At 44.9% G+C, this 13,067-nt stretch overlaps 1 protein-coding gene across 4 annotated transcripts in view; it reads right to left on the reverse strand.

The window, feature by feature from the left end:
- SLC37A3 (solute carrier family 37 member 3) overlaps nt 1-13,067 on the reverse strand; it is a 38,230-nt gene that overhangs the window by 16,986 nt on the left and 8,177 nt on the right. For all 4 annotated transcript variants that reach the window (XM_044441041.1, XM_044441042.1, XM_044441043.1 and 1 more), the window contains 8 exons: nt 11,377-11,469; nt 9,665-9,748; nt 8,721-8,866; nt 7,509-7,605; nt 5,485-5,569; nt 2,386-2,585; nt 1,473-1,614; nt 597-698 (listed from right to left, as the gene is read on the reverse strand). In XM_044441041.1, the coding sequence (XP_044296976.1) occupies nt 597-698; nt 1,473-1,614; nt 2,386-2,585; nt 5,485-5,569; nt 7,509-7,605; nt 8,721-8,866; nt 9,665-9,748; nt 11,377-11,469 (949 nt within the window). The remainder of the gene's footprint in view (nt 1-596; nt 699-1,472; nt 1,615-2,385; nt 2,586-5,484; nt 5,570-7,508; nt 7,606-8,720; nt 8,867-9,664; nt 9,749-11,376; nt 11,470-13,067) is intronic.

The following is a 13,067-nucleotide window of genomic DNA, read 5'->3' on the forward strand; positions in this document are numbered from 1 at the left end:
CCACGCCCATGCCGCAGGAGATACTGAACAGGGGCCACCTTGTCAAGGTAAAGATCCAGCCCATATCTTATCAACCCCCTCATTGCCAGGGAGAGCTACACTGAACCCCTCTAATTTGTTGTCTCTCCTGTAGGCCATTTTTTTTAGTTTGTTCAAAAAGCAGCATTCAGCGGAACACCCGTTAGCTTGTGGGCCTCCCAAAAGCATCTGGCTGACCCCTGAAAGAAACAGCAGGCCAAATTAGAGGGAGGTTTGCTTGGTTTAATCATCCATGAGCTCTTCGTACCTTCTTTGTGATAACTCAAGATGGCCCCCAAATCCTAGCCTTATTAACACTCAGAATGCAATGGAACCACTCTGCTAATGCTTCAAGTCACTGATCAGGGCTAAGGCCCTACACCTCCCAAGAACTGCCACCAATGGTGCTGGCCAGGGCTGAAGGGAGTTGCAGGCCAAAACCTCTGCAGGATCACAAGTTGCTTCCCTTTTTATAGACAAATGTTGTTGCACCTTGTCTGGAACCAGGCAAGAGTAAAAGCAAGCACCACCTGACCTCACCCTAATCAAACCTGCATAGCGAGCAGAGAAGTACTCACGGCTGTATCCAAAGAGAGACACAACGGCCAAGGTGAGGCTGATGGCTAGCACAGGGGCTCTCTTCTGCAACATATCGGATATGAGGCCTTGGATGGTGCCACCTGCAGCAACAAAAGGAATGCAGGGCCTTCTGGTTAGGAACTACTGTTGTGTTCGAGTTGTTGTAAATTGTACTGACAAGCGCAAATCACGGTGGATGACGAGTTAATCCCCTGCTCTGCACCAGACTTAAGGACCAGATGTGCTTTTAAACAATGGCAGCTGGCAAGATATGGAGGCTTCTGTTCAGCTTCTGAGTCCTTCTCATGGCTTCCAGTCCATGCACTTACACCTGGGGTGCAGAACCTGAAGCCCTCCAGGAGTTCAAACCCAGGTCCTCCTGGGGTTCACCAGAAGACCGTGCCTGCTTTCCCCATCCACTGATTCTTTGGTGGTGTCCTGGCATTTGTTACAGTTTTCCCTGTTCTAAAAGTTTGAAATGCATCTCTGATGGCTTATATTCTGTCAGTACGTTTTAAGTTAATATATGCTGCTATTTGTTGGTGCTGCCTCTTTTTGCCTTCAACCTATCCTCCACAGGAACATTTCACCCCCAAAGCTTCTCCAAAATGGAATTTGGCCCATAGACTGAAAGATAAAGGGCCCATAACCCTTCTTCATTCTAACTTTTGGGCAAAAATAGTCTTAGGTGCCACAAAACATCCAATAATCAAGGAGATGTATAACACAATTTGCATCACATCACACGGGCTTGCTTAGGTAGGAAATGGAACTTGGCCTGTCCCCCACTACCTACCACATCCAGTTCTGATTTTAAGAGACCCAGAAAATCAGAGAAAGGAAAAAAACGTTTCCAGTTTGCTTCAGACTCATACCTATAATCCCTCCGACATCATACCAAATCGAGAGCTTGTCAGCTTCTGCCTCCTTCCATCCAAAATTGTTGCTGAGGTAGAAGGGCAGCCAGAAGAAGAAAGAGTAGTTCACCAGCTTCAGGCAGGCGTAGGCCAAGGAATACTGAAACAAGCACACAACACGCCACCATCACCACCCACCAACGGAAAGAACCAAAGCGCCCCGCAAAAGGAACACGCCTGGAGTAGCGCAGGCTTGTGTCCCTCCATGCGCTTTGGCTTACAGCTCCTGCCCATCCTAGCCAGCTTAGCTACTGGTGGGGGATCGGGAGAGTTCCAGGTGAGAACACCTCACTCAACTCGTATCACTACCGGGGGTGCTGGAAAAGGAAGTGTCATACAGGCCACCCTCCCCAGGCCACCCTCCCTCCCATCCTAACTGTAAAGTTCCTCAGGTATTAGAGATTCAAGGCACTGACTATCCTTGCTAGATGCTTATGGTGTTTGTCCAAAACAAAGTAGACAATGGCAGGAGGGCCAGCAGTCAGACTCCTGGGACACTGCGCAGCCCACATGGCTTCCCCAAGTTTTTAAAAGCAGGGAAAATACAAGTCTGCTGTCAAAATTAGATAGCTTCATTGCACAAGAATGCAATTCAATTTGTATTCAAAATTAAAGGTAACCCTTTGGGGGCTCTGTAACAGCTATGGAAAGCCAAAAGAGCCAAATTTACCTTGCAGCGAGTCTACATTTCAGCTTCTGATGCTGGATGGCCACTACAGATACTGTCTTTTTAAATAAATATTGAAATACTTAAATATACTTTTTCAGTTCAGGGACAGAGCAGGAGCCATATACAGCCTGCATGCACCCCCGTCCCTGTGCTAGGAGATGGAAGTGTAAATGTATTCCTGACAACATCAGAAACTCTTACCAAGATAACTCCAGGCAGACAACACGCCTGAAAAAACCCGATGGCTTCGGGCTGGGGGCCGCTGCCACTGCTGCTCAAGTCAGTGGCCTGAATGGAGTAATTCTGCTCCTCGTCATCTTCATTGGTGTCACCACCGATCAGTGGCTCACTGGCACCTTCTTCAGCAGCACCATCAGTCTCTTCGCCAACTTCAGGGAGACCTAGACAAATAAATGCACAGAGCAACAATTTGAAAAGCAGGATGATTCCTTTTCCGGGCTCATTCCTTGTGGTTCCTTTCTCCTCTCTTTCTCTTAAGCTTGTTTGCTCTCTCATATCTCAGTCTTCCTACTCCTCTGGCTTAGAAACGCTTCTGCTGTTCCGCAGAGTTGCCAGTTTCTACCCCGGCCTTCTAGCACTCTTGACAGTATTCCTGTCTGACCCTGGCATTGGCTCTGTCTGCCCCGAATGTCTGGCCATTAGTTGGAAGACCCAACAAATCAGTGCATTCCCCATTTAACTGCAGCTCAGTGTCCCCCAGCTGCAAGTTTCACTGCACCAGCTGCGAGGTGGAACTTAACTGCAGGACGCCTCAGTCTACCAGCAGGATTTCTGGTAGATGAACTAGAAGGAAGCCCTCTACTGGAAGCTTGCTGAAACCAGCAGAGCGAAAAGATCGCCACAGCTTCAGCCTCTATGCAAATCGATCCTTAGTCCGTGACTGTTTCAGCTTCCATTTCAGGACCCCCTGCTCCTCTCCAGTGTGTACGCCCACGTGTGAATGTGCATGTGTCCTGTTCAGATGTAGCCACTGGGCTTGCATGCAGCTAACCCTGCAAAGAGCGCGGCCTTTTAATAGCTGCAGGACACAGGGGAACGCGATGACCGTTTCACTCATTCAGCAGCCCTTCCATCACGCTGCATCTGAAGGAGACGCAAGACAACTTGCTTCCCTCCATCAGTTTTGTTGGAATCAACTATCCTTTGGTTCTTCCTCCTCAGAACCATCTCCCTGGGCAGCCACTCCACCTTGCTGCATCTGATGCAACCTGGACCCCTCCATCAGCCTGACTGGGACCCCTCCCACAACTGCCTCCCCCGCTGACCACTCCATCTGTCATTATGTAGCAACTGGAGGTCAGGGGAGAGGAGGTGTGGTCTTCCAGAGAACCCAGATTTGGCCAAACACCTGAGTTCCTCACCGCAGTACGTGGGGTTTTTCACTGAAATGGCTTATTTCCCTTTTCAGCTTGTGCATCTTTGAAAGCAAGACCGAGTTTACAATTGCAAACCTCCCTGTGTATTTTGGAGAAAGGCAGTATGTAGATAATAAATTTGCTAGATTTGCCACGGAGTCCAGTGTACCAGTGTGATGTTGGCCTGGACTCAGAGCATTTGCCTGTGTCCTCTACCAGAAAGCTCACTTAGGGTCAGTCACTGACTTGCAGCCTAACCCACCCCTGAGAGCTGTTGTGAAGATAAAATGGAGGAGAAGGGCCACGAAGGCTGCCTGGGGTTCCTTGCAACAGGGAAAGGGGCAGGTTATAAATGCAATAATGATTATTTTAAAAATGCAATGCTTTATGGCCAGCTAGCAGAGCAAGGTAAAGATCCCTGCTCCATGAGGCTTGCTACCCGCCCCCACGACTGCATTGCATAATCGTAATTTGGAGGCAGCCAAATCTTCTCACCTTCTGTGGGAAACACTGCCTGCCAAAATCCCTCACACCTGGCAGCTATTGCTGGCACAGGCACCCTTGCACGCTGCCCCTGGAGAGACGTGTCGACAGAAAGAAGCCTCCATAAGTCACTCTGAAGAATGGGACCCAGAGAGGAGAAGCTAAACCCATTTCGAAGTTGCCATGGTGTGGAAAGAGCAGCTGCCTGCACAAAGAACACAGTCTAGTCTCCCTGGACTAGAACACAGAGCTGCTTCAGACGTTTAGGGATGCCACGTCCCACATGTGTTCTGACAGAAGGCCTGTCGCCTCCAAAATACAAGTCCTTCACTCCAGAAAAGTGAGGCAGTGAGACTGCTAACTGAAGCCAAATACTGAAATTACCATTTCTCTGAAGCATTTGTACCCCACTCGTGAGCTTAAGTGGACTCTGAGGGATGGTGGAGGACAGGAAGGCCTGGAGGAATGTTGTCCATGGGGTCGCGATGGGTCAGACACGACTTTACAACTAACAACAACTTCAGCAGAACTAGCTCCCAGCAAGTAAAACAGCCCTTGCATTGCTCATGCTCACAAGCAAAGCACTCGACAAAAAACAAAACAGGATTGGAGAAAAGCACTAGATCTTAGTTAAAAGAATCTTAAAATAGACAGTTGGACTAGAAGAGGAGCCCAGAGTGGCTGGTCTCTCAGCAGAGTGGGGGGGATGAGCCTGCTTCCCTGCTCTTCTTCCCTTTGTCATAACTGCTTATTGTTTATTTCATTTTCATATCGCCCAGCAATGAAGCCTCTCTGGGCAATTAACTAACACACTACCTCACAAACGAACTTAAAATAACAAAAACTACAATCTCAATTGCAATTGAACCAGCATAGAGGCATGGGAGCAGTACAGAATTAAAATGCTATATTAAAAATAAAGTTAAATAGTTAAATTGCTGGGGAAAAGATCTTCACCTGCAGCCAAACGAGGAGGAGCCAGAATAGAGGAGCCTTTTTCATGGCTGCACCAACATTCCAGAGTTCTCTGTACAGGAAAATCCAGCCTTGATGGTCTCCTGCTGTAGCATGAAGGCCTTCCTTTTCAAACCCTTTCAGAAAGGCCTTTGTGAGCGATTTACGTCAGCTTTCTTGGTGGGGCTGTGCTTTTTCTTAACAGCTATTCTGCAAATGGGTTTATCTTTCTGGGTTTTGTTGCCCTGTTTCTTCATTTAAATCATGTTGCTTTAGTGTTTCATTGTGCCTATGCCTATATATCGTATTTAAAAACTGATTGCACCATGCTGACTTGCAATGTCCCTGCCTGACATGGATTTTTGAAAAGAAGGAACTGCACAAGTAGCATGACGAGATAAAGTTAACAAGGCACTTGGTACAACTTTGGGAAGTCAGCTTGCAAGCAGGAAAGTCAAGGCAGGTGCACGATGAACCATCTACTCACCTATCTCCTTGGGAGAAATCACAAGGCCAAAGAACACAATGACTCCTCCCGCGAACTGTACTGATGCTGTCACCAAGAAGGCATACTGAAAGAAAGCATAAGTGGATTATTTATATGGGACTGCTTGGATTCCACAGCTTAAAATTAAAGCAGAATTGCAGAATTACAGGCATGGGTACCACACCAGAGATCTCCAAGCAGACACGTCAAGAAATATTTTAAAGAAATAAAGAAATACCACCCCCTTCCCCGACCACAGATCAGCTGAAGGATTCTCAGCTTCTGAGCAGTTTTCCCCACATTCCAAAAGTTTGAAGTACCTCTCCTAAGGCTTAGTGACTAACAGCAAGAGCTTTAAGCTCAGGTATGCTGGCATTTTTGCTCCTACCCCTACTGGCTTTGGCCCTACTCCAGCAACAATGCACCCCCCACAGCTTCTCCAAAATGGAATTCTGCCCCTGAGCCCAGAATTAAACAAGCAGTGCTGTCCTTTAAAGCATTTCATGCCTCCACTTCCACACTCATGAAGTATGTTTTAAAAATCCCTTTAGAATGGCTCAATGCAAGAAATCCAAACAGCATGCACAATGTTTGAAAAAGAACACCAGTATACACAGTGTAACCTTTGCTTGCATAACAGACCAGTTTAAGCATGCTTTTCCTTAGTGAGGTGAGGACAGGAAACATGGATTTTATTTCTGTTTAGTTAGGCTACATTAAGGCTTTAAAATCCTGTGGGGTTTTAAGAAGATACTAACAATGCAATAAAATTACAGAGCAGGCACACAAATGAAACTTAAGGATCCATATTAAAAATAACCTATAAAACACTTTCCATTAAAAGCCTGTCTGAGGAAGGGAGGGTGTTAACAGTCTACTTCTGTTGGGCAAGATTCTAGACCTGTCCTATTATGCTAGGAAGCCAATCCAAAGTTCAGAGGCCACCACCAAATAAGAATTTTTTCAGATTTAACAAATGTTTATAACATCAGAAGTTACCTGCATATTTTAGTGGACAGGAGGAGCATACTGATTCCAGTATGCTTACAGCTACCCCAATAATGGCTTTGAAGGTAAGCACTGTGAATTTAACCCAGAAGCAGAGTGGCAGTCAATTGAGCTAATAAAGAACAAGTATTTTATGTTCCCTGAAGCTAACACCAGAAACTACTGTGGTTACCTTGTTTTGGACTAGTTGCAGTTTCTGGAGAGCCTTCAAGGCCAGCCCTGCTAAGACCACACTGCAGTAGTCCAGCGCATGTGTCCAAGTATCCAGGTCCTTCTTTTACAGAAGGGAAAGCAGAGTAGCAGCAGAGTAGGAAGAGTTCAATCTCCTGCTCCACTTCCACATGTTGCCATCCAGACAGGTCCTACATAATATGTAGCTGAAGGATCAAGGCAAAGCTGATGGAATGCTCTCCTTCTTGTAGCCTCAATCTGAGGCCAGGATACAGGAATATTCCTGTTATGAACATGGCTTTTTCAGTTATGTGAGACCCCACCTAAAGTAGGCACCCCACTCACTCCAACAGCTTTAGAACTGTTCTCCATGAACAACTCCATCTTGCCTGGACTGAGTTTCAATTTATTCTTCTTCATTTGGTCTAGTGTTTACTGGCAGACAGGTGCCTAGCAAAGAGAATGCATCACCACCTTCAGAGAGAAAGTGGAACAGCTTTGTCTTCTGCATGAGGATTACAGCCTAGTCCAAGCCACCAACCATCTCATCTAGATGGTAGATCGTGTAGATAATGGAGGGTGACATGTGGTTCCCCAGGTGTTTTGGCCTCCACTCCCCAAAACCTTCAATCACTGACTATGCTGGCAAGTGCGGACAGGAGTTGCTAGCCAAACCACCTGGAGAAATACAAGTTGGTCAGCCTTGCTGGAGATGTTAAGCATCCCTGAAGATTGCAGGGACCCCAGAAATGTGCTCCCAAGTTGGGGGACAGTGATTTTCCACAAGACAACACAAGGGTAGCCTGATTCAGGTCGAAGAGACACTGCAAGGCAATTTCACCCACCTCATAGCCATACTGCAGCACTGATGAGGCAAGGAATGCTCCGAGGATGTTGCCCACTGAGGCACAGGCACTCCAGAGTCCAAAAACAAAACCCCTCCTGTGCAAGAGAAGATCAAAGAAGAGCAGGCTGAGCAAGTGCTGAAGATGCAAGTCAGGGAAGACTTCAGCTACTGAGACATGGTGAAAGTCTCCTTCCAAAGGTTTTGAGACAACAAACCCACCATCGCTAACCATCAGGCCACGAGTTGCACCCCTCCAGTGTGGGGCACAACTCAAGTGTGCTGGACTAGGGAAGGCTGGTTTAGCCTTTACAGGTCTCCTTACTTTATTAAAACTACTTGAGTTCTTCATTCAGAGACATTATGTTTGTGTGACCCATTCATCCTGCTAACTCTGCTGCCTTTTCATGGAATCTCTCATTCAAGGAGAAAAAGGTGAGTGGTGTCTGCATTTCATGAACAGTAGATGGGGCATTAAAAAAAAAACATATCAAGGACCCTGAATAAGAGCCATTCTGGCATGTTTTTAAATATAGAAGGTTTGTCATACACAGTGGTGGGTGAGTAAAGCAGAAATTGTGACCTAGCAGCATCTAGGCCAAATCATACTATGCACTGGCTCACAATTCAAGCAGCTGTTAATCGGAGTGTTACGTAACGCCCTCCATCTGGGGCTGTCTCTGAAAATGAATAAAAACTTCAGCTGATCCAGAATGCAGCCACTCATGTCCTTGCTGGGGCTGGATGGTCAGATCATCCTGCACAGGCCACACATGTATTTTCTGCTGTACCTATCATATTTTATTTTACTTCACCTTATTTTACTTTAAATCTGTCCAAATTTAAAGTGGTTTTAGCATCTATTGGTATTCGCTTTCACTGTTTTCTGTTGTAAGCTGCCTTGGGAAGACTATAGTCTTGAAAGCCTGTAAATGAATCAGCAGCAGCATCCTACCCAGTTCCCAAAGTCTTACAGAGAGAACAACCAGCCTTGATAAATACGAAGAAAGCACACAATACCTTCACCCAGAAAGAAAGGGAGGCTTGCAATGTGCAGTTTAGAAGGTTGACTTCATGGAAAACGGGTGTAAAATAAACAATGTGAACACTCAACGAAATATGCCCTTAGTGGCAAAGGGAACATTGCCAAGAACACAAACTGAAGGACGATAAGGTGCTAATGAATAAAGAGAGGAGGAAAGAACCAACGCACCCGGCTTTGCCAAACCAGTTTCCCATGACAGCTACGACGCAGGGCCAGCCAGTGGACTGTAGCAAGCCGTTCACAATCCACAGAAAGGAATAGAACCATACGTTGTAGAAATGCAGCCATTCGGTGAGAGTGCCAAACACAAATACCTGGGGGGGAAAGCAACACCGTGAGGCAGCCTGGTGAATAAGCCCACCTGATACTAGCCTACTGTACATTAGTGGCCTATAAAAGGAATCCGTTTTCTAAGTGTTTGGTTATCAGGAAATCATCCTTGCTTTCCAAAGGGACAAACATTTGGGTGCTACAGTTTCGTAACAGAACGTAGGAGGGGAAAGGAGCCACAGTTTAAATGCAGCCATGCCCAAAAGAAAGGATGCATGTTGAGGACAGGAAGATGATATTTCTCCCTAGTAGCTCATCGTTTGCAGTTCCAACCTGGGCAGTGCTCAGAGGGGAAAGACTTCAAAATAATTCCAGCAATGAGTTATTTTTCCAGATCCAATGATGGACTGAGGTCTGAATCTTTCCAGTTCCTCTATCCATCACCAACTAAGAGCTGCAGTTTCTAGAAGTGTGTGTACATCAGTTTCTAGCTGCAATAGCTTAGCTCAGAAGAGGCAAATGCTTGCAGAGAAGCTGCGATGTATTTGCAAATACTGGTTTGAGCAACAAGTAACAGAATCAATTCCTGTCCTGTTTGCACTTGGTTATTTGTAACTGGCTAAGATCCCTGGACAGCCTTCCTCAGCCTGGTGCGCTACAGTCGTTTTGACCACTGCTTAGGCGCTGTTGGTGGTGGTGGCGGGATTTTTTTTTTGAAAGGGCAGCCCATAATCTTCATTCTCCTAGAAATAAACTTGAGTACAACACGAAGGAAATTCTCCACATTCAGACCAAGCCAACAGCCCTTCCCGACTCGGGCAGAGTCAAGATTTCCAGCTTACCACTAATGCAGAGGAACACATGCCAAACGACAGGACCCAGCGCATATTCAGGCGATCTGCAATGATTCCGCTGACAAAAAGACCCTAAAATCAGATAATTTTATTAAGAATCTGATATGTGAGCATTTGATCCATAAAACTTTACATTGCCACAAATTTGCTAGTCTTTGTTGATTTTGAATAAGAGGCATTCATTCATTGTATAACTACCAGCTTGAGGGAACTCATGATTTTTTGTATCTTTCAGGGGGAATGAAACAAGTTTGATCTTGATCCCCATTCAAGCTGTGAAGCTTGGGATGACTTTGGTCCTCTCAGAAGCTCTCAGCTATGGAAAAAAGAAGGACCAGGAAAATCTTGCCCTTCTTATTTTCTGAGGACTTTTTTCAAGAGGAAAAAAAAATGGAAGGTGAGGCAGTCTTGGAAGCACTGGAAGCACTGGAAAAGAAACCACTGGAAAAACCCCTCATATGATAATTTTCTTATCTGGAAAATCATGAGCTTCTTAAGAGAAGGTGCTGCTCACTCAAGACATGTAGTTTGAAGATTTTTTTACGTAAGATGTTCTACCGCAGAGCAATATCACTCCACTGACTTTAAAAGAAATGGGGAAATGGATGCCCTGCAAAAATGGCTTGTAAAGAAGCCCACACCCACCAAGGACCTTTGAGATAATAGGATCCTTAGAGATGGATGGGCTTTCCCCGAGTCCAGCCATTTTTGGCAACGGACCCTTTCCTCCACTTCTGTTAAAGTCAATGGAGTGATATCCATCCAATTGAATAGAAGAGGGGACAAAAGTCTCCTGCCAGAAAACTGCTGTGGGGGAACAGGAAAAGTGAAAATCCATGGAAGGACATCCCAAGATTTTACCTCCCATGGCAATCTGTAACACCATAGGACACTTTCCCAAAATGTCAAATGTACCCATGTGCTGTAAACAATTGCCTACTCTGGCCTACAGCATTAGAGAATGACAATTTATATCTTTAACACAGACATATATAACAGCTTTCATGTGCTTTCCATCTTGGATCATCTTCTGCTCAAACCTAACCATTCATGTCACACTGTTCTTATCTAACTTCTGTCTTATACAATTGCAACCCTGTTAACAAAACCATCCTTAAACACACACAACCACAAGAAACAAAAGAAGTACTCTGTGAGTGTGTGTGTTTAAAGTACTGTATAAATCAGCCTTCCTCAACTTGGTGGCTTCCAGATGCATTGGACCGATTCCCAGAATTCCCCAACCATCCGGCTAAGGAATTCTGGGAGTCATGATCCAGCACTTTTGGAAAGCACTAGTTTGCAAAATCTGGCATAGGTAATCAGCATTGTTTGGTTTCTTCCCTTCCCCACAGTGACATGTATGGTTAGGCAGACTTCTAAGCCACTCAGGTTTGAAAGGGGGACAAAAAGCAAAATATATTTCCTACTAGACTTCTACCATCATCAGAAAATTCTACCCTGACAAAGTCTCCATAGCAGTGAGCAAAAAGCCCCATGGGCAGCATGGCCATGGTAGAAGTTATCATCCAATACATCTGCAGGGCAAAAGCTTGGAGAAACAATGCCAATAAGAATGGATTCAGGTTGATACAAGGATTTACACAAAGTTTAAACTGGTATCCGCCTGGAACAGCTAGATCTACATAAGCCTCTTCCTGCAGGCTTCTCGAATTGTACAGAAACTGGATTTTACTCACCACAGCATAAGAAAAGAGGAAGATTGTATCCAGAGTCCCAAGGAAAAGTGTGGCTCCTTCAGCATCTGGAAATAAATGACTACTGTTCCAGAGCTGTGGAAAGAAGTGACATAAGCGTAAGAACAGTGATCTCAGAGAAGTTTTATATAAGTGTTAAATTTACACACACACACACACACACATGCACGCATGCAGACCCAACAATGGACAAAGCTCTTAAATTGCTGACAGGAGAATATAACCAATCAGACGGGCATAAAAACAACAAGGGGCAGCTAGTGCCAAGCCGTGCCTTTGATGTTTCTTGACTCTTGCCTGCCTAATGTGAATTCATCTGCACAGTAAACTACCAGCTGCCACTATGCAAGGGTCAATTGCTTGTCCTTTGAAGAGGCTATCTCAGGTCACTTAGTTTTATTTTCCCCCTTTTTTCTGTATATTTGTGATTCAATTGTCTTGTAGTCTCAGTGATTTTTGCTGACATATGGTTTTGTTGAAAGGTTGTAAGAATCAAAGACAAATGTTATATATATAAAATTCAGGAGAGCTGATGAACAACCTGGCTTTCAGTTGCTCCTTGCAGTAGCCTGGCAGAATTACTGTTTGTAGGTGACAGCAGAGGATCCCAGGCCCACAAGCTACTTTGTCTGGCCCCGGACAGTCCTGCTAATATCGAAAAAGAGTACATTCAAAGTGTCTCTTCACAGTTTTACTTCTACATAAAGACAGCCCCCTTTAAGTGAGGGATTCTGCCACTTCATGTTCAGCCTCTCTTCCTAATGTTGTTTGCATGTAGTGCCCTGGGAAGATCACACTGCTCCTGCTCCACTATTGCAAAGCCCTGATTGCTAGACTGAAAATGGCTCCTGGAGAGAATGAGTCAGTTGTAGGGCAACTTAATTTATACTGTTAATTTACATTATTCTATTTTGAAGTTTATTTATGGTTGTGAGCCGCCCTGAGGCTTCGGCGAATGGGGCGGCATAGTCTCCTAAATAAATAAATAAATAAATAAATAAATAAATAAATAGGTCACTGCCCTACCCATGCTCTGGAGAGAAAAGGGGATCTGGAAAATACAGAAGCTGCAATTTCCATAACTGACAGTGAAATTCTGTACACTTTTCCTTGGAGAAAGGGAAGTGATGTCCATGGGACCAACTCACTAGTCGGTTTATAGGCAGTTACAGCCTCAGAGCTGTTGCTGCAGAAATACCATGGCCATTTACCTCCCTACCTTCTGCTAAAGGAAGACTCCAGTAATGTTTGAACAAGGGACAATTCTTTCGAAGTATGTAGTGTGAAAAAAGAGCATGTCACATGGTTTCCTTCCCCTACTTTTTAACCAGCTTAGCTGTACTCAATGTATACCTATATAACAGCTTAGCTGTATATCCAACAGCAAGAGGAGTAAATATTTAACTGATTTAAAGTTAGCTCTATACACTCTGCATGTGTCAGATGCCTTGTGTACTCGCCTAATTAAGAGGCAAGATACCAGAATAACAAGACCAGGAAAGGACAAGATGTGGTCCTCAAAGCCATTCTTTTCCATCCTTGCTAGAGTTGAATGAATACATCCATTTTACTTTCTATACTGTTTCCATTGTTTCAAGTTCAAATCTCTTTCCTCTTGTTTCTGTATCAGTTTGCAAATGTGTTTTTCTTCAAAATGTCTCCCTATATAGTGG

This window comes from Varanus komodoensis, unplaced genomic scaffold, assembly GCF_004798865.1.
Source record: "Varanus komodoensis strain SLA01 unplaced genomic scaffold, ASM479886v1 scaffold39, whole genome shotgun sequence".
In the NCBI taxonomy this organism is placed as follows: domain Eukaryota; kingdom Metazoa; phylum Chordata; class Lepidosauria; order Squamata; family Varanidae; genus Varanus; species Varanus komodoensis.